Source organism: Eucyclogobius newberryi, unplaced genomic scaffold (assembly GCF_026437365.1).
Source record: "Eucyclogobius newberryi isolate DKJ021-1_F unplaced genomic scaffold, fEucNew1.0.hap1 SCAF_2, whole genome shotgun sequence".
Classification (NCBI taxonomy): Eukaryota; Metazoa; Chordata; class Actinopteri; order Gobiiformes; family Gobiidae; genus Eucyclogobius; species Eucyclogobius newberryi.
Window position 1 is genome coordinate 17564974 of NW_027315834.1, and position 17327 is coordinate 17582300.

Here is a 17327-nt window from a genome sequence, read left to right on the forward strand (position 1 = left end):
GTTTGTGTAGATGATTTTCCCCAAATATGAGCTTGATCGGGCAATCGGCCTAGGAGGAGTTCGTTAAAGTGTGAAGCGTAAAAATGTGGTCATTTTAGAGATTTCGCTGTTTTCCCATTTCTGACATATATTTGCGGGTCCGCCACACAGAGACCGTAGCACTTAGAATCAAAATATGGATAAGTTTTAATGCCCCGCTTGTGTAGATGATATTCTCCAAATATGAGCTTGATCGGACAATCGCCCTAGGAGGAGTTTGTTAAAGTGTGAAGCGTAAAAATGTGGTGATTTGAGCGATTCTACGATTTTCCCATAAGGATAACATGGGATGTTTCTGTCAACGCTACGGTTACGCCGTACAAAATATGACTTTGGCTCTCATACTTTTATGATCAGGATGGCAAATTAGAATTTTGTTCAAAATATCATGTCATTTGGAAAAACTCTATTGTTTATAGGCCACTCTGAAGGCCAAATAGTCAGAATTCTGGGAAACGTTTGCGGCTCCGTCGCACAAAGACCGTAAAAGTTATCCTTAAAATTTGGATAACTTTAGATACACCACTTGTCTAGAGGACGTACACCGATTTTGAGGTTGGTGGGCAAAACGCACTAGGAGGACTTCGTTAAAGTGTAAAACATAAAAATGTGGTAATTTGAGAGATTTTGTGGTTTTCCCATAGGGATAACATGGGAGGTTTCTGTCATCGCTACGACTACGGCGTAAAAATTTTGGCATTTTTGTGATTGGCTTTTGTGATCGGGACGGCAAAATAGAATTTTGGGTAAAGTTTAGACAATTTTGGTAAAACTAATTTTTGACCTTCAATGTTAATTTAAAGGTCACTCTGTAGGGGGCGCTATCACTGCCATTTCAATTTTGTCAGCCTAAACTGGTCCAAACTAGAAAGTTTAACAAATGATTCAAATTTGGTCCTAATCGGACTGGTTTTGATCAAATGGGAGCAATTTTTAGACCTGCAATATTCCAAAATAAGTTGTCCAACTTTGCGGCTGCGCCGCACACAGACCGTAAAAGGTATCTCAAAAAATTGAATAACTTTAGATGCCCCACTTGTCCAGAGGACGTACGCCGATTTTGAAGTCGGTGGGCAAAACGCCCTAGGAGGAGTTCGTCAAAGTTTGACGTGAACAAAATGGCTAACACAGCGTGTTTTCATTTTCAAAGGAAGATGGTGGCCATAGGGTAAGTCTGGGGGCGTGGCCACAATAATATTTTTTTTTTGTCCTCACAAGAGGAATGCGTGTCCCGAATTTCGTAGCTCTACGACAAAGTTGACCTCGGGGCGTCTTCCATAGGCGCAATGTATTTTGACTTTTGTCGGTGGCGCTGTCGCGCCATTTTTTAACGCAAAAAAAAATGGCCCAGAAAAAACAAAATTTTTCGCCGATTCTGAATTTTGGGCAAAATTTGGTGAGTTTTTGAGCATGTTCAGGGGGGCAAATTAGAGATCAAAGCGCTGAAGAAGAACAAGAAAAATAATAAAAATAAAAATAAATATAGCCGCAAGCGGCAATGATCGGCCCTCGCCACGCCGCCGCCACACCGCCGCCACGCCGCAAGAGGAGGGGGCGCTAACGCGCCCCAATTGTCCTTTTATCACGCCTACTGCTGAATCTGTGACGCTGTCACATGTTCTCCCCTTTGTTTTACCATCAAAAAGCAATTTTATTTTGAATTCTTGGCAAAATGTGCGGCTTTGCCGCACAGACACCGTGACTCTTTGAATGAAAATGTGGATAACTTTTGATGGTCCTGAAGATGAGTCTCACCAAATTTCAGGTTAATAGGGCTGACGCCCTGGGAGGAGTTTGTGAAAGTCTAAAGTGTAAACATGTTCTGGCCCCATTGGAATAACATGGGAGGTTTCGGTCATCGTTACGGCAACGCCATAACAATTATGACATGGGTCTCATTGACTTTTTTGATGGGGATGCTAAAATTGAGTTGTGTGTCAAATTTCATATAATTTCGCAAAACTAAACATTTAACCTCCATATAAAATCTGTAGGGGGCGCTGTGGCGCCAAATGAATTTATTTCACTTCAAGTAGGTTTAGGGCAAAGAGTTTAACAACTGATTCTAATTTGACGCAATTCGGACTTTATCTGCGCAAACGGCAGAAATTTTAAATATGGGAGATTTCTGAAATTTTAGTTACAGTTTGCGGCTTCGCCGCACAGAGACCGTGAGAGGTATCAATGTAATTTGGATAACTTTTGATGTCCCACTCCTCAGTAGCATTTTCACCAAATTTCAGCTTTTTAGGGCCAACGCCCTGGGAGGAGTTCGTAAAAGTACGACGTTTGGAAAAACTCCGAAGTCATGTTTAGCCATTTTTGAAGTAATATGGCCGACATTTGGTTCGGGGGACGGCGTTGCCGTAATAATATTTTTTACTTCTCTTGTCACCATCTACCTCTGCGCCAAATTTCATGATTCTACGATCAGATTTTTTTTGGGTCATTTCCCATCTCTCAATGCATTTTTGGTACATTTGGTGGCGCTGACGCGCCAATTTTTTTTATTTTAGAAAAGGGAAATAGCCAGAATGTAGAGAGGCACGATTTTTAGAGGTGTGCAAATTTTTGTGACTTTTCGTCAATGTTCACTGGGTGAAAAATAGGGGGGTTGGTCCCGAGAAGAAGAAGAAGAAGAAGAAAGAAAGAAAGAAAGAAAGAAAGAAAGAATAATATTCCGATGCGAAAACAATGTTTCCCATTTTTCAAATATCATAAACTATACATTTTCGGAAAGCGCTCGCGCTTTCCTACCTCATGGTGTGGGTCCCTGGTCACTGACGGGTACTTTCGATAATTTTGAGTGGGCTCCGCCCACTTTGTGTTTTTGGCCCTCTATACAGTAATAATGTTCAATTTTTGCATTACATGCTTATATGCACGGAACATGCAAGAGATGGGGAACGTATTCGTGAGCTACTTAGCGCAAATGAGTGCTTTATATGCGGTCGTCATCCCAATGTAAAGTGCTCGTTTAGTGCGAACTTTTGCACGGGCTTCGCCCGTTTACAACGGTAATGTTCCATTTTCCTACAACTAATTAGTATGCACGGGGCGTGCATGAGTGGAGGAGTGCGTTAGTGAGTGTTTGGAAGTGGGCGAGCGCTTCGCGCTCGATTTCGTGCGCACTACGTGCGCACTTTCGCAGCCGTGCTTCGCACGGCCTTACGAGATTAATAGGCCTCTCGCCAGCTTGTGGCGCTCGGGCCTAATAATATTTTTAGCAAAAACAATAAAGCCGTTTTTTCTATAACAACAAATTATACATCGTTTGAAAGCTCTAAGCCTTCCCCATGCCGCCATGGGGTGGAATCATCATTACGCGCGCTTACGCGCTCGTCACTCCCTATTTCGTCGGGATGCCCCGCCCACTCCCCATAGACTTCCATTGATTTGAGCAGAAACAAGCATGGCCCATGCCTGCGGCATGGATTCTCGCGTACGGGACGATGCCAGGAGGGTTTTTGGAGGAATGCAGCGCTTCGCGCTGCTGTTGTCAACAATTTGTGAATGGGCGTAGCCCATTCACAAATTCACAAATTCACTATTTCTGTCATAGCAGGAGTAAGTATGCATGATCCATGCCTTCGGCATGGGCTAGTTCACTGTACTTGCCAGGGGCGACGGGGCACCAAACATGCGGGCTGCGCATGTTTGGTGCCCCGTAACAAAACCTATGGGCCAATGTTGCAACGCTGCCTTCGGCAGCGTTGCGGGAGCAATAGGCCCTCCGCCCTGCTGGGGCTCGGGCCTAATAATATTCCGATGCGAAAACAATGTTTCCCATTTTTCAAATAACATAAACTATACATTTTCGGAAAGCGCTCGCGCTTTCCTACCTCATGGTGTGGGTCCCTGGTCACTGACGGGTACTTTCGTTTAATTTTGAGTGGGCTCCGCCCACTTTGTGTTTTTGGCCCTCTATACAGTAATAATGTTCAATTTTTGCATTACATGCTTATATGCACGGAACATGCAAGAGATGGGGAACGTATTCGTGAGCTACTTAGGGCAAATGAGTGCTTTATATTGGGATGACGACCATGACGAAGTGCGTTAGTGAGTGTTTGGAAGTGCGCACTTTTGCAGCCGTGCTTCGCACGGCCTTACGAGATTAATAGGCCTCTCGCCAGCTTGTGGCGCTCGGGCCTAATAATAAGCTAAACATTGATTAAGCATAATATGTCTCCTTTAAGTGCATGTACGTATTTTATGTATGTGTGTGCTTGTGTGTATGTGTACTGTTAATAGGCTACCATTGTTCATTTTAATAAATAAATAAATATATACAATGCAAGTACTTCTGTTTCGATTCGGTTTGCTCACAGTTAAGTCCACTGCCAGCTCCACCAGCAGCAGATATCCATTGTGGTGACTTTAAGCCTAATTACATTTCGCTACAGTGATGTGGGGCTGCCTCAGGGAGGGAGTCAGACACAGGAGGCAGGAACAAACAAACAGTAGAAAGACAGATTACATAGTGTGTTTGTGTTGAGCTTTCACATGGACAATAACACTTCTTTGTGACGTTCTCTGGATTTATCTCTGCAGACCACACAGTGTGAACATGACTGTCACTTATTCCAATGAAGTGGCCAACGCGACCTTCTTCAGTTTCCACCGCCTTCTGCTGCGCTGGAGAGGGAGCATCTACAAACTGCTGTACAGGGAGTTTGCTGTGTTTGGCCTGCTCTACACGCTCATCAGTCTTGTATACAGGTCCTATATTTACAATGTGAATTTAAGTACAAACTCCTGTACTTGTTTGTTCATTTGTGTCTGGGTTTGTGATTTAGGCTTGCCCTTTCTGATTCCCAGAGAAGACATTTTGAGAAAGTTTCCATGTACTGTAACAAATATGCAGAGCAGATACCTGTCACATTCGTCCTGGGTATGTTTGACTTCTTTTACATCACACTGACATAACATTGTTGCTCCCGGTTACTTTGAAAAGAGAGTGAAGGGCAAAGTCTTGACTGAGCAGGGGAGTTTTTGTTCACATGTATGTGTTGTGCATCTGTTTGTCTGTATGTATTTGGAATGTATGTTTTTTTTTTCAAATTTTACTATATCTTTTTAAATAAATATTTAAATTATATGTATAAAAAACGAACTAAACTAAAGTAGAATCCAGATAAAACACCTGATAAGGGCCATACTATTATTCCATTTTGCCTTCAAAATTAGATGAGTTGGAATAAAACACTTTTTGTAAATGTAAATAAACAAAAAAATCTTCATTATACCATTGGCCTAACTAAAGTATGTTTTGTCCTGTAAAAGAGGAAACTGTTGAGGGACAGAGTGTGCATGATTGCCTAATTAGAAGCCTCCTAATGGAAACTGATCATTAAAGAGCACTAAGCCTGCCGCTGGGACTATACTCACCCAAACTTTGGTTTGCTTTTATTGATTGGATCTAAATACAGGACGAGTAAAGGCAAATCATCAAGCAATATATTTGTAAACTGTTAAATAATATACATTTGATAATACTCTGTTTCCAGGTTTCTATGTGACTCTTGTTGTAAATCGATGGTGGAACCAGTTTGTTAACCTTCCTTGGCCCGACAGACTCATGTTCCTCATCTCCAGGTAAAATTTACTTCTTGAGAGTTATTTAGTTAATAAAATTGTAATGATTTACTTGTTAGTTATCCCAAAATATGATGTTGTGATATTGTACATTTGCATGTGTTCTTCCAGCTGTGTCCAGGGCAGTGACGCACATGGGCGGCTGCTGAGGAGAACTCTAGTTCGTTATATCAACCTCACGTCACTTCTGATACTTCGCTCTATCAGTACAGCTGTGTGCAAACGTTTCCCAACTATGGACCATGTGGTTGAAGCAGGTCAGACAATACCTTCTCAAGTTTGAAAACAAATCACTGTAAAGATAAATGTAATTGAATTTGCACAGGCACTGACTCTCCTTCTTGTTCTGGTAAATCTCATGTTACAACCTCAGGGATTAGAGCTTAAGGATGTTTGCCTTTTTGATCATTCCCAGGTGTAATATTATAAATTGAGGATTCTGCATAATTTCTTCACTTACATAAGTGCTTATGTGTTTTGAACAGGTTTCATGACTCCAGAAGAGAGAAAGGCGTTCGAGAATATCCACTCGCCACATCAAAAGTACTGGATACCGTTCGTGTGGTTCTCCAACTTGGCAACACAAGCTCGACAAAATGGTCGAATTCAAGACAGCATTGACCTGCAAAACATTCTCAACGTGACACAAAATCTTACTTATTATTCTGTTTTATAGCCTTTTAATTTGCCATCTCTGAGGTGTGAGATTCAAGTGTCATGTTGATTAGAAGCAAAATCCAATTTGAAAACTGAAGTGTATTCAATTACATTCATTTTTGTCTTTTGTCAACGAAATGTTCTAAACGTGGTCCTTACAGCAATTTACTGATGAACAAAACTGGCTTATTCTAACTTTTTTCAACAGGAGATGAATGCGTTCAGAACATGCTGTGCAGCTCTTTTTGGGTACGACTGGGTTGGAATCCCTCTGGTTTACACACAGGTCGGTCCAGTGGTCTTAATAACATTTGTATGATAAATGTAACTAGGATCTATTTAATCCGATCAGTATCAGTAATCGAATAAGCCCCCCCCCCTGTGTCTCTCCAGGTCGTCACCTTCGCAGTGTACACTTTTTTCCTCGCTTGTCTCATCGGCCGGCAGTTTCTTGACCCTGCTCAGCGATACTACGGTCACGACCTTGACCTTTACGTCCCATTCTTCACGCTCTTGCAGTTCCTCTTCTTCTCAGGATGGTTAAAGGTACGGCCTCTGTCATGCCTTTTATTGCTTAATAAAGTCTCAACACCTGAGTTCTTCCTAGGTGGCAGAGCAGTTGATCAATCCATTTGGGGAGGATGATGAAGACTTTGAAGCAAACTGGATAATTGACAGAAATCTCCAAGTCTGTACTTTTTTTCCTTGTTTGATGATCATAGACGTAAATTGTGTCTATTTATTTAAAGACGTTAAGCGCATGTCTCTTTCTTTTTACTGAAAGTTTTTGCTTCCTATATATATATTCCTACATATGTATTTACTGGACCTCTTAGGTGTCCCTGTTGGCTGTGGATGAGATGCACATGGACCTTCCTCATCTAAGCAAAGACATTTACTGGAACGACAGTGAAGCCCAGCCCCCTTACACACTGGCTGCTGCCGACTCCTGCATCGCTTCATTTCTGGGCTCAACCACCGACATGGGGTTAGACTTAAATATCAGCTCTGCATACTTTAGCTTGTTTATGCCAATTTATTGGACAAAACAACAAGTATTCCCCCCCATTACCTTCTAGTCTGTCAGACATTCTGCAGTGTGATGAAGTCAGTCTAAATAACACAAAACATCTACAGCAGCAACTATCTCATACACCTCGGCAGCAGGCGTCGGTAATACATGGTTTTCAACCGTTCTAACCAGAACCTGCTGTAACTATTGTGTTAATGTGTATTTCATTCTTGTTAGGTTCTGGGTCGGGTTCATAGGCTGATGAGTTTTCAAGAGCCTCCAGATCTCCAACTTTCTCGATCGAACTTCAAAAGACACAGCAGTGATGCAACTGGAAGCTTCTTTCCAAATCTGGGGTATTGCCTCATTTTCCGTAATCATTTTGTGTTAGATTTGACATTTTCGTGTTCCTACCTTTGTAGGATTACTCCACACACGGACACCATAGTGACCCCTACCTCTCTTGCAATGGTACACTCTGTCATGGACACACTGTCCACAGTGAGAGAGGTCAATACGACCCTGCCCCCCCCTGAAAGCACTCACTCAGGGTTTTTTCCTCGACTCGTGGTCAGCCCTCCAGCTTTCTGTGAAGCTGGTGCAGCCATGACACAATTTAATGGCTTTGATGTGTCCCCCACTGAGGATATTCCAGGCTTGGAGATATTACAACGGTCTTTTTCACAATTCAAATTTTAAATTTTTGTTTGCCAAGAATGATCCTTAATCTTCTTGTGCCCTCACAGAAAAAGTTCCTCTGTCTCTTATTCACTAGCTCAACGTGGCCCTAAAAAGTTCCGTTGGACCAGAATGTGCTCTTTCAGTCACTCACAGACCAGACCCCGGCGCCGTCAGTTCTCCCTGCAATTATCGCGTCAGGCATCTAAAGGGTCAGTACGCAGCCTGCCCAGTCCTAAAGCGCTGGGGAAACGAAGAGGGCTGCCTCGCTTCCAGTTACACAACTCAGCTGGTTCACCTAGCAACACCCTGCAAATCCCCAACTCACCATATGACCAGGACTATTCGGGGACAGAGCAGGCTGACTACAGGGAATAAAGAAGAGAAATGTTTTCAAAGTCCAACTCACAGACACAGATAGCAGGTAATGACAGAGAAGCTGCTCAAGCCTTACCCTGTTCTGAATGAAAGAGTAACTTAACATAGATGTTGGTCACTAGTCTAGAAGATGTCAAACTTGTACTTGTTTTCAACATTCAGTAAGAGTAATTACTGCTTGGTTTTATTACGTGTTTATTAGTTTGTAATCTTGCAACAGCCACAATCAGATTATTGACTTTAGTGTTTTAAAGATGCAAAACCAACTCTGTCATGTTCTCTGTCAAATACACTGTAGTGCTTTGTCAGAAATACATCCCCCAAAATCCACAGGGGCCCTTCGGCAGCCATGATGTCTACAGGCTGAAAACCACTGAAGCACAGAGTCTTGTCCCCAAGCATCTCCTACAGAGCACAAAGGGATGATTTAGTTACTTTGACCATAGACACTTGTATAAGCAGTGCCTTTCAACTTCTAAACATGTATGTGAATTAAACAAACATTACAAAATACAAATGGTATGTACCTTTTGGACGTATTGCTGAGGAGTCATCGTGTATTCTTTTCCATTCAGCACAAATGTGACATGAGGCAAACTGGACAATCTTGCACAGTCCAAGACAAACTAAAATATACGTTCAAAGGTTAGAATCCACACAAATTCAGATTATATTTATATGCTTTTCTTTATCTATGATTAAAGTTTGTTACTTCTCCAATGCTAGTTGGTGAAGCTCCGATGAGCTGTTGTAGGGTGAGGATTTCAGAGGGTGGTCCACCAATCAGAGATGTTCCTGTGTCAACTATGGCCTGACATCCTTTTTGACACAAAGAGCTTGTGCCCTGCACAGCGATTCTAAATTAACAAAGACAATGATGATAAAAATTAACTGGTATTACTTAAGATCTGACAAAATAAAATGTTTTTTAAACCTGTCAATCTTAATCTGCCAGTAGCTCCGAGCAGTCACAGGAATCCAGTGGATTTCTCCAGTATAGAAGTCTTTGTCTGTTCCTCCAATGAGCAGTTCACCGTCAGAGGTGGCACCATCTGCACTCCTCCTGTTAATTGTCAAATGTCGTTACATAATCAAAAACACCTAACAATTACAAAACAATACTAATTCAGTATTACTTGGTGAGGTGGAAAGAAAAAACAGCCTGGTCGAGTTTATTCTGAGCTATAATATTGTCAAAAACTGGATTTCCTGGGATCTCTGCCAAAGCAGGGTAGCCTAGACCCAAAACCCCATCAAACTTTGCAAAAACAAATGTAGAGCCAGGTTCATACACAGATTCACCAAACTCTTGCTTTTCTATCGTCATATTGCCAATCTGTAAACACATTTAATAACACTTAGCATGTACAATATTTGACAGTTTGATACTACTCTTACTGCAAATATATATATTCAGGAAGTAATATATACAGACCGTAAATGTGTCTCTTGCCATGACACCAAGAAGTTGTCCTGAACCATAGTGAATCCCAAACGATCTTCCGTCTTGTTCAAATGAAGTCGACTCAAATGCTTTGAAATGTCTGTGTGTGGCTGCAAACACATGCATGGCCCAGTCAGCTTAACACTCAATAAAAGTACCACTGTATTATGAAATGTATTAGTACCACAGGCCTGGCTGACACAGTAAGATGATGGGACCCAAAGGTCAGCAGAGCCAGTGTCAAAAATGACTGAAAAGTTTTGCGCTGGAGTCCCCAAACTGATCTCACCGTAGAACTGAGCCTGTGGGGATAACCTTTTAAATTGAACTTATTACAATAAAAAAATAAACTCACAACTCAAGCGTCTTAAAACATGTCTTACATCCATAAAGTTGTAAATTTTCTCCCGGGAGCGGTCCAGTTGCATTGAGGGTGAGCCAGGTGGGAAGCACTGAACAAAGCTCCGGCTGAATGTGTCAGGATGGTGTTCCCTCAGAAACTCCTCCAGCAGGCCACTCGCTCGGAGCTGATTGCGAATTGTGTACATCTGCTTCAAAGGAATTCTGTGCCATCGGGGAAAATCTGTTATCAAAGATCAGTTCATCCAAAATCAAAGCAAAAAGACATTTCAACCTGATCAATGCGGTGCTTGTCCATGTCCCAAACAGGAGCAGCAGCAGCAGCCTCTGCATCTTTGCCCTTCAGTCACAACAGCCAGACTGAGTCTCTGTAGAAGTGTTATCAGTATTGACCACTCTTACACTCATGGGGTCAGCCTAAAGCATGAAGTAATCCATGTGCTTATTGGTCACACCAATGTTACTTTTTACCAATCATACAACACAACATTTTAAGCAATTTCGCAGTTACATTTTTATGTTGTCTGTGAACATTTTGTCTGTGAAGTTACATAAACTTTACTTTGTATAGTTTGAATCCAAATGCTCAAAGGCTGACATTGTAATGTCCAGGTGACTCTGACCTGACTCGCTGTATTTGCATTTGCACTTTTTGGTAAATAGTTAAAAATTGTGCGTCAATGACCAAATTCTGAAATCACACCTCTTAAAACTATTTGTATCAATATGAACAACATTTTTGTAAAAAAATAATCAAGACATCAGACAAAACAAATGAACTCAGACGTTTATTTTGTTTAAGAAAACAAAAGCAAATGTTGACATTTGAAGAGAGCACGGGAACAGGTTCGAAATCACTGTTAAGCAATTACCAGTTCTATCTGGTTTTGAATACATTGCAAACCAGGAACAGACATTTTAAGTGTCATTCGAAGGCTGGCTACAGTTGATGTTTAACATAAAAATAACAGTGGACCTTTTGAGTTACATTGAGAACGATAAATAGAACATCCTCTTGATAGTCCTTTAGCAGGGATGATGGTCTGGAACCCTCTTCCTATAAAAGAAACAACAAAAATATACAAGTCATCAGATACAAGATGTACCAAAGGGATTTTGTAGTTTTAAAACAACGCCTTATATTCGGACCTGGGCGCCGCTTTGATGATGTTATCGACTCTGAGGATCATCTCTGCAGCTTCAGCGGCGCTCAGCAGCACCTGCCGTTTGACCTGGAAGGACTCTGTGATGCCCAACTCTGCCATGTCGCCCACTGTTCCCTCGTTCATGTCTGGAAGAGCACACGTGTACACGCAAATCACACAAAACATACTGGCACTTGGGCACATCAATGCAGATGACGAGTAAGAGGAAAAAAAATGATTTTCCTGTGTCCCATTTGTCTCTCTCTCCATCTCAAAGTACTGAGTGTTTTATTAGCCAAAAGGAATCACAAAAACAACCCCTTAAAAACAAGAGTGATGCTTGATTAATTAAATATGTGCCATCAGTCTGCTGAGATTTCTGTGTATGTCAATGATGTTGACTGAGAAAACAATTAATACTGACAAATTTCCCACATGTTTAGTAAGCAGAGAGCTGAACCAGAGCTATACGAGGTCGAAAGAGGACCATTTCCACGTCTAAACCAGAACTAAACCAGACTAAAACCAGGACTAAGCCAACTGTCTATTGGTCCTTTAGTGAGCAAACAGAAGGAGCAGACTACACAGGACTAACATTCCTATGTGATAGCTCAATATCTCCTTTGAATATAGACATTAACAAACTCATACTGAGCATATTGTACTTATACAACCTGGTTTAAGCCTAAACAGTAAAAAGCCAGAAAGTCTTACATATTATTTGACCTTAGCATGCGATTAGTGCATGGGTCTAATTTGTGATCGCTGCCCAGCACTAAAAAACACATTAACTTAACAATTGCACTCACTCAATCCAAAATTGATCTTGTTTTCCTGGTGTGCTGCTCTGAGCTGAGAAATTAGCTCGGCACTGTCATAACCTGCGTTGTCTGCGATGATTGTTGGCAGCTGGAGAATAGAAACAAGAGGATAAGAACTGGACACTACAGTGCAAAGATCATATTATACATGACAAGTCCCTACCATTCTAAGAGCTTTGGCAAAGGACTCCATGGCAACCGCTTCCTTTCCTGCCGTCCTGTTGGCCAAATCCGACACAACCTTAGCCATCAGCATCTCACTGCAACCTGGTAACCGGAGAACAAAAATGTCATCAGACAGTTCTACAAAAGCGACTGAAGGGTTTACGCTTAGACTCGCCTCCTCCATAAACAGTGCGGGGCTCTTTCACGGTTTGTGCCAACACGCACAAAGCGTCATGCAGCGAGCGCTCGGCCTCGTCCAAGATCTGCTTTGTAGCTCCTCGCAGAACAATAGTGCAAGCTTCACCTGTTGAGACACAAGGAAAAGTAAGAGATACATAAAGACTATTGTTTTGTGTTTGTAGAGCGGGGAATGGTACATACCCATCGCTACACCAGAGAAGTGGATTAGGTTATCCTCTCCAATCATCACCTCCTCAATCAGTTTGCAATGTCCCAGTTTGACCAACTCGGGGTGATCAAAGGTAGAGGTGATCTCACCACCTAGTCAAATAACCAATTCATTAAAAAAAAGGTTGAGCATTATGTCTAAGCATTATTAAGGGACATAAGGATACAAACCAGTGACTAGAGCCAAGCGCTCCACACCAGCAAAGTCTGCGTGTTCAATGGCCATGACACCAGCCTGAGCAAAGAGCTGCTCGGGGTAGTTATAGATCAACTGTCTGCAGGGCATCAGAAAGATTCATAAAATTATTCAGATTGAGTTCAGAACATTACATAATATGAATAAAACCACTGTGTGCTACGTTACCTGTTAATGAAGCAGTTGATTCCATGCTTCAGGATCCGATCAACTTTCTCCTTCATCTTTTCTTTCTCTGCCATTTCAATCTCGGCAACTTTTGCTGTAGAGTCAACACGAACCCTGGAGCCAAAGATCTAAAATTGAAACGAATACAATCAAAACAATAAATAGTTCCAAGTTGTTTTTCTGGAATGTTTGTGGTGGCCCGGCAAAACAAATAAAAATAGATACCTTAATTTTGTCTGTGTCCATCCCAGTGTTGGCAATGAGGATGTTCACATTTTCCAACCTCTTAGGTTGGTTCACCCCAATCTTCTTATCCAACAAGAAACCTGAAAGATACAAGACAAAAATCATCATTAGTATATTAATAAACACCAGAATAGTTGGGCAATGGCAACATGTTTGATTAAATACCTTCATCCAAGTAAGAGTCTGTGAGGCTTCCACCCAACTTCTTGATTATGTGGATGGACTCCAGATTTCCAGAGCCTTTGAGCCGGTCGACAGCATCCACAGCAAGTTGCGAAAAGTAGTCTTTGTGATGGGTCAACAACTTTGACGACAGAGTAGTGCGTGCAATGTTGAGCAGGTCCTCTTGGAACCGACCCTTGTCGTTGCTTAAAAAGGATAATTAAAATTAGACTTCACATTTAATCCAACCAACCAAAATTATGGTCATCGATCAGAAATATTCATCTTGTCTTCCTAGAGGAGAATCATTTAGTTGTTAATCTCTTGCCTATATTTTCTGACCCTGTGAAGAGTACTCATATCTTTAAGTAACTTGACATGGACAGAGGAAGGAGCCAGAGCACGTGGCACACACGTCTGTGCAGACCTGCAGCCTGCTCCTTGCAGAGCCTCGTTCCCTCATGCACACACTACTCTGCCTCAGTGAAACCTTCACAACAGCTCCTCTCCACAAGCACATGGGCTTCTGAGTCCCAGCATATTTACAAACGCTTGAGGAAAAGTGAGCCGCAGCTTGGTTTATAGCGATTGAAGTTTTGGTAGACTGAAGAGCTGCAGATTGTGCCCTCTCAAAGCCTCACTAAAAGCCACATCACTTTTCCTCAAACACACAGTGTTACAATTACTCCCTTTTGGCTTATTAAAAAGGAGCCTTCAGCGTCAAAAAAAGATTGCCAATAGCTGCAATATGGGCCATAAATAATGAATGGTAAATTAATACATTGGGGCAGTAACAAAGTAATGCTCTGATAAATGAACAATTATGAAATAATGGTCAAATGACAGTGTTCTGCGATGCCCAAAAGATAACACAGAATAAAGGTTTAGAATAGAATGCAGCTCCTCTGTACAAACAGGCCTCACCTGTGGTCCACTGCTGCTTCCTTCAGAGCTTCTCTAGCTGCTGTGGTAGCCTTCCTCCATCCAGCGATAATGGTCTGTGGATGAATTTTCTTGGCAATCAGAAGTTCAGCTTCCTGTGGACGTTACAAAACAGTCTTTAAAGCATGTGGTATGGTGTCACACTATAGTACAAGCACCACAACTTTTCTCAGCATTCTCTTTTCTCAAGCACCTCCAAGTAAACAAGATATTTGAGGATTTGTTTCGGAACGCAATTTTCAAAGAATCAATAAGTGTAGGGCACTTAAGTTGCTAATGTGAGTTTAGTGTGAGTCTATCATTAGTTATAAGTCTTACTCGCAACAGTTCAGCCGCCAGTACTGTGACAGAGGTAGTCCCATCTCCAACTTCATCATCCTGCACCTTGGACATGTCTGAAAGAACATGTTTGATTAAACAAAGTTGTCAACCTGGTATAATTTCTCCTAAGTACGCAACGTAACTCACCAACCAACACTTTTGCAGCAGGGTTGTCAACGCCAATGGCCTTCAAAATAGTTGCTCCATCATTGGTCACAGTGACTGTACCTTCTTTGCCTCCACCTAGCAAGATCTTATCCTGACAATAAAATTATGTTGAAGCTTTACTTTCATATCATGAGGATAAAATATTGTTGGTTTTCCACTAACCATGCCTTTTGGACCCAGGGTGCTCTTCACCAGATCACCAATAGCAATAGCACCAATAAATGATGACTGCAACATGAGAAAATATATTATAATAATTGTCTTGTGACACAGGTCCTAAATACAAATATAATGATCTCACCAGTCGAGCAGTCTCAGCCTTTTCTTCATCAGCACCATGCTTAAAGATGTTAATGGGGGCCATAGATAAGGATGCCTAAAGAATCAAGTTGGCACAAAGCACACAATATTACCAAAAGACAATTTATTACCATGAAAAAAAAATGTAACTTTAGAAATATAGAATACAACTAAAAGCACGGGAATAGGAACGTGTGAGAGGGCTCTGGGAGACCTTTTTGGGCTAAATAGATGTAGTTTCCTACTATCTGGATAGTACTCAGCAGTCTAATATAGGCCTGGAACGAAAATCAGTTGTTTATTAGACTATAAACTTTGACCTTTATGGCATTATCTCTCATTTTAAAAATACTTATCACTTGTGTCCAACTCCTGTGTCAGTGTTTCCCAGTGGAGCCCCTGCTCTCATGTCGGCAGAGAGGGGCCAGTGGCTGGAGGTCTGCAGCCACGGTCTGTAAACTGCAGTCTCACAGTGGACAAGGAACAGACGCCTCAGACTAACAGTCCAGTCTTAAACTTTTGTGTGAGAATTCTACTTTTTTTTACGGACTCGAGATATGAGAAAAACATCTGATGTATTAAAATAAAGTCACAGATAAGAGGAGGATTGTCAAAAAATAACTGGCTAAAAGCATAGGTGGTGTAGAATAGATTTATGGATTCCAAACGGTCTTTGATTGGCATATTTGATCATATGACATGATCAAATACAGTAAAAATATTTATATGGTTTTATGTTTGCTAAATTTAAAGGAAAAGGGGGTGTTGGCATCAGAATCATTCATAGCAGTTAAGGTGCTTGATTAAAAAAAAAAAAAAAAAAAAAAAAAAAAAGAGTAGAAAGCTTTTATTACAACCCCAGCTATTAATGGGCACTTAGACTAGTTTTTCACTGGAAACATCCCCAGCCCTAACGGTTGTAGTGTCTTTATGTGCATTTACATTGCATTTAAAAAAAAAAAAAAAACTATGGCATTGGCAACTCATTAGACGGTTCATGCAATAGTCAATAACGTTACAATTTCCAGATTTTTTTATGATGCATGTATAAGTGTTTTACAGCTATTTATTAAACTATCATTAAATGTTTTACGTCTTTATGTAATCTATAGATTCTAAATACAGCTAAATTAAAATGAATATAGGGGGTATTTGATTATTCTGGTCGTAGTATCAGTGTCAGTTTTCATGGCTAAAACCCCAAGGTTTACTTTGCACGTGAAGGGCCCTCAGTCATGGCCCCGCCCATGTAATCATGGAAACCGCTAGAAGTTTTAACATTAGCTCTTAAACCACTTCCAAACACAGTCGTGCTGGATGTATGTGGCATGTGCACGCCAGCAGCTGCCTCAGGGCGCTGTACAGTCATTTGCCCAGTGTGTTTGTAAAGTAAAGTGACTCGCACACCACGATTTTGACAGACAAAGCCCGGCTAAACTAGCATGCTAGCTTCATTCTTAGGAATGTAATCTAAGAAGAAAAAAAAATCCTTCAGAATTTCTGTCGCATAATTACAAAGACAAATGCATAGTTTGTCTTCGTACGACGTGGGAAACACTCAAGTCATTTGCAATTGAATAGACAATTAACGTCAGATCAGTTTAACAGAGTTCCTGTTTCAGTCGCTTCACCCATGTGCTTTACCCGGTTAGCACAGTTAGCATTCATGCACCTACTAATGTGCCTATACAAATAATCTGAAGACTGCAGGCAGCAAAACGTAACCGCGTCGCTTTTAGCCATCACTTTAATATAACAAATTGAACATATCATTAAAAAAAGCTATATATAGGAGAAATATTACCATGATGTCAGCGCTTCTGGGCCAGAGCCGTGCACGCAGAGAGAAAGAGGCTGGGAAGGAAACGTCAAAGACGCGCTGACGTCAAGTCGCGTTCACGGCGCCTCGGTGAAGAGAAATATTTCAGAATGTTCTCACAAACAAAACAACATATTATTAATTATGCATCTTTGTTTGTACCAGTGTAGTCTGGACTGGGCCTGAGTATCAAGCCGAAAAGTAATAATAATGTTTGGCGTAGTCTGTATTTAAAGAAGCAGGATCAGTTGTTTATTTCAGTTCATTTTAATGCATTAACAAAATGATCGGTCATGTATT

The 17327-nt window shown here is 41.3% G+C and overlaps 3 protein-coding genes across 4 annotated transcripts; 1 reads left to right on the top strand and 2 right to left on the bottom strand.

The window, feature by feature from the left end:
* Positions 1 to 4479: 4479 nt before the first annotated feature.
* LOC140367416 (bestrophin-3-like) lies at positions 4480 to 8859 on the top strand. The gene is made up of 13 exons (XM_072453897.1): positions 4480 to 4761; positions 4839 to 4933; positions 5550 to 5637; positions 5749 to 5894; positions 6123 to 6277; positions 6503 to 6580; positions 6688 to 6840; positions 6902 to 6982; positions 7131 to 7282; positions 7374 to 7467; positions 7544 to 7662; positions 7729 to 7980; positions 8053 to 8859. Exons 1-13 carry the CDS (start codon positions 4610 to 4612, stop codon positions 8360 to 8362), a joined length of 1875 nt encoding a protein of 624 aa, XP_072309998.1. The 5' UTR covers positions 4480 to 4609; the 3' UTR covers positions 8363 to 8859.
* nots (nothepsin) lies at positions 8545 to 10545 on the bottom strand. Of its 2 annotated transcripts, none has more exons than XM_072453899.1 (9): positions 10441 to 10545; positions 10190 to 10370; positions 9991 to 10108; positions 9798 to 9916; positions 9499 to 9698; positions 9297 to 9422; positions 9075 to 9219; positions 8890 to 8988; positions 8545 to 8767 (listed from the first exon to the last, which is right to left on the bottom strand). In XM_072453899.1, exons 1-9 carry the CDS (start codon positions 10497 to 10499, stop codon positions 8603 to 8605), a joined length of 1212 nt encoding a protein of 403 aa, XP_072310000.1. In that variant the 5' UTR covers positions 10500 to 10545; the 3' UTR covers positions 8545 to 8602. The 2 variants fall into 2 exon arrangements, with proteins under 2 accessions (XP_072310000.1, XP_072309999.1); XM_072453898.1 differs by having other exon boundaries at positions 9297 to 9425.
* A 610-nt stretch (positions 10546 to 11155) lies between these two features.
* On the bottom strand, positions 11156 to 17101 carry cct2 (chaperonin containing TCP1, subunit 2 (beta)). Its single transcript, XM_072453900.1, has 16 exons — positions 17013 to 17101; positions 15210 to 15284; positions 15071 to 15136; positions 14888 to 14999; positions 14738 to 14814; positions 14402 to 14514; positions 13481 to 13683; positions 13295 to 13395; positions 13070 to 13197; positions 12877 to 12980; positions 12679 to 12798; positions 12473 to 12601; positions 12296 to 12399; positions 12121 to 12220; positions 11316 to 11457; positions 11156 to 11223 (listed from the first exon to the last, which is right to left on the bottom strand). Exons 1-16 carry the CDS (start codon positions 17013 to 17015, stop codon positions 11193 to 11195), a joined length of 1608 nt encoding a protein of 535 aa, XP_072310001.1. The 5' UTR covers positions 17016 to 17101; the 3' UTR covers positions 11156 to 11192.
* Between the last annotated feature and the right edge of the window lie 226 nt (positions 17102 to 17327).

Excerpts from the sequence above, each read along its gene's own strand:
- LOC140367416 (XM_072453897.1), top strand. The coding sequence starts at position 4,610 with ATGACTGTCACTTATTCCAATGAAGTGGCCAACGCGACCTTCTTCAGT. Across the intron at positions 4,934-5,549 it reads ACCTGTCACATTCGTCCTGG|GTTTCTATGTGACTCTTGTT; the intron begins GTATGTTTGACT and ends CTCTGTTTCCAG. Across the intron at positions 6,581-6,687 it reads TCCCTCTGGTTTACACACAG|GTCGTCACCTTCGCAGTGTA; the intron begins GTCGGTCCAGTG and ends GTGTCTCTCCAG.
- nots (XM_072453898.1), bottom strand. The coding sequence starts at position 10,499 with ATGCAGAGGCTGCTGCTGCTGCTCCTGTTTGGGACATGGACAAGCACC. Across the intron at positions 10,109-10,189 it reads AAATTTACAACTTTATGGAT|GCTCAGTTCTACGGTGAGAT; the intron begins GTAAGACATGTT and ends TTATCCCCACAG. Across the intron at positions 9,699-9,797 it reads TGGCAAGAGACACATTTACG|ATTGGCAATATGACGATAGA; the intron begins GTCTGTATATAT and ends ATGTGTTTACAG.
- cct2 (XM_072453900.1), bottom strand. Across the intron at positions 12,981-13,069 it reads ATCAACTGCTTCATTAACAG|ACAGTTGATCTATAACTACC; the intron begins GTAACGTAGCAC and ends GATGCCCTGCAG. Across the intron at positions 11,458-12,120 it reads CAAGATCAATTTTGGATTGA|ACATGAACGAGGGAACAGTG; the intron begins GTGAGTGCAATT and ends GTGCTCTTCCAG.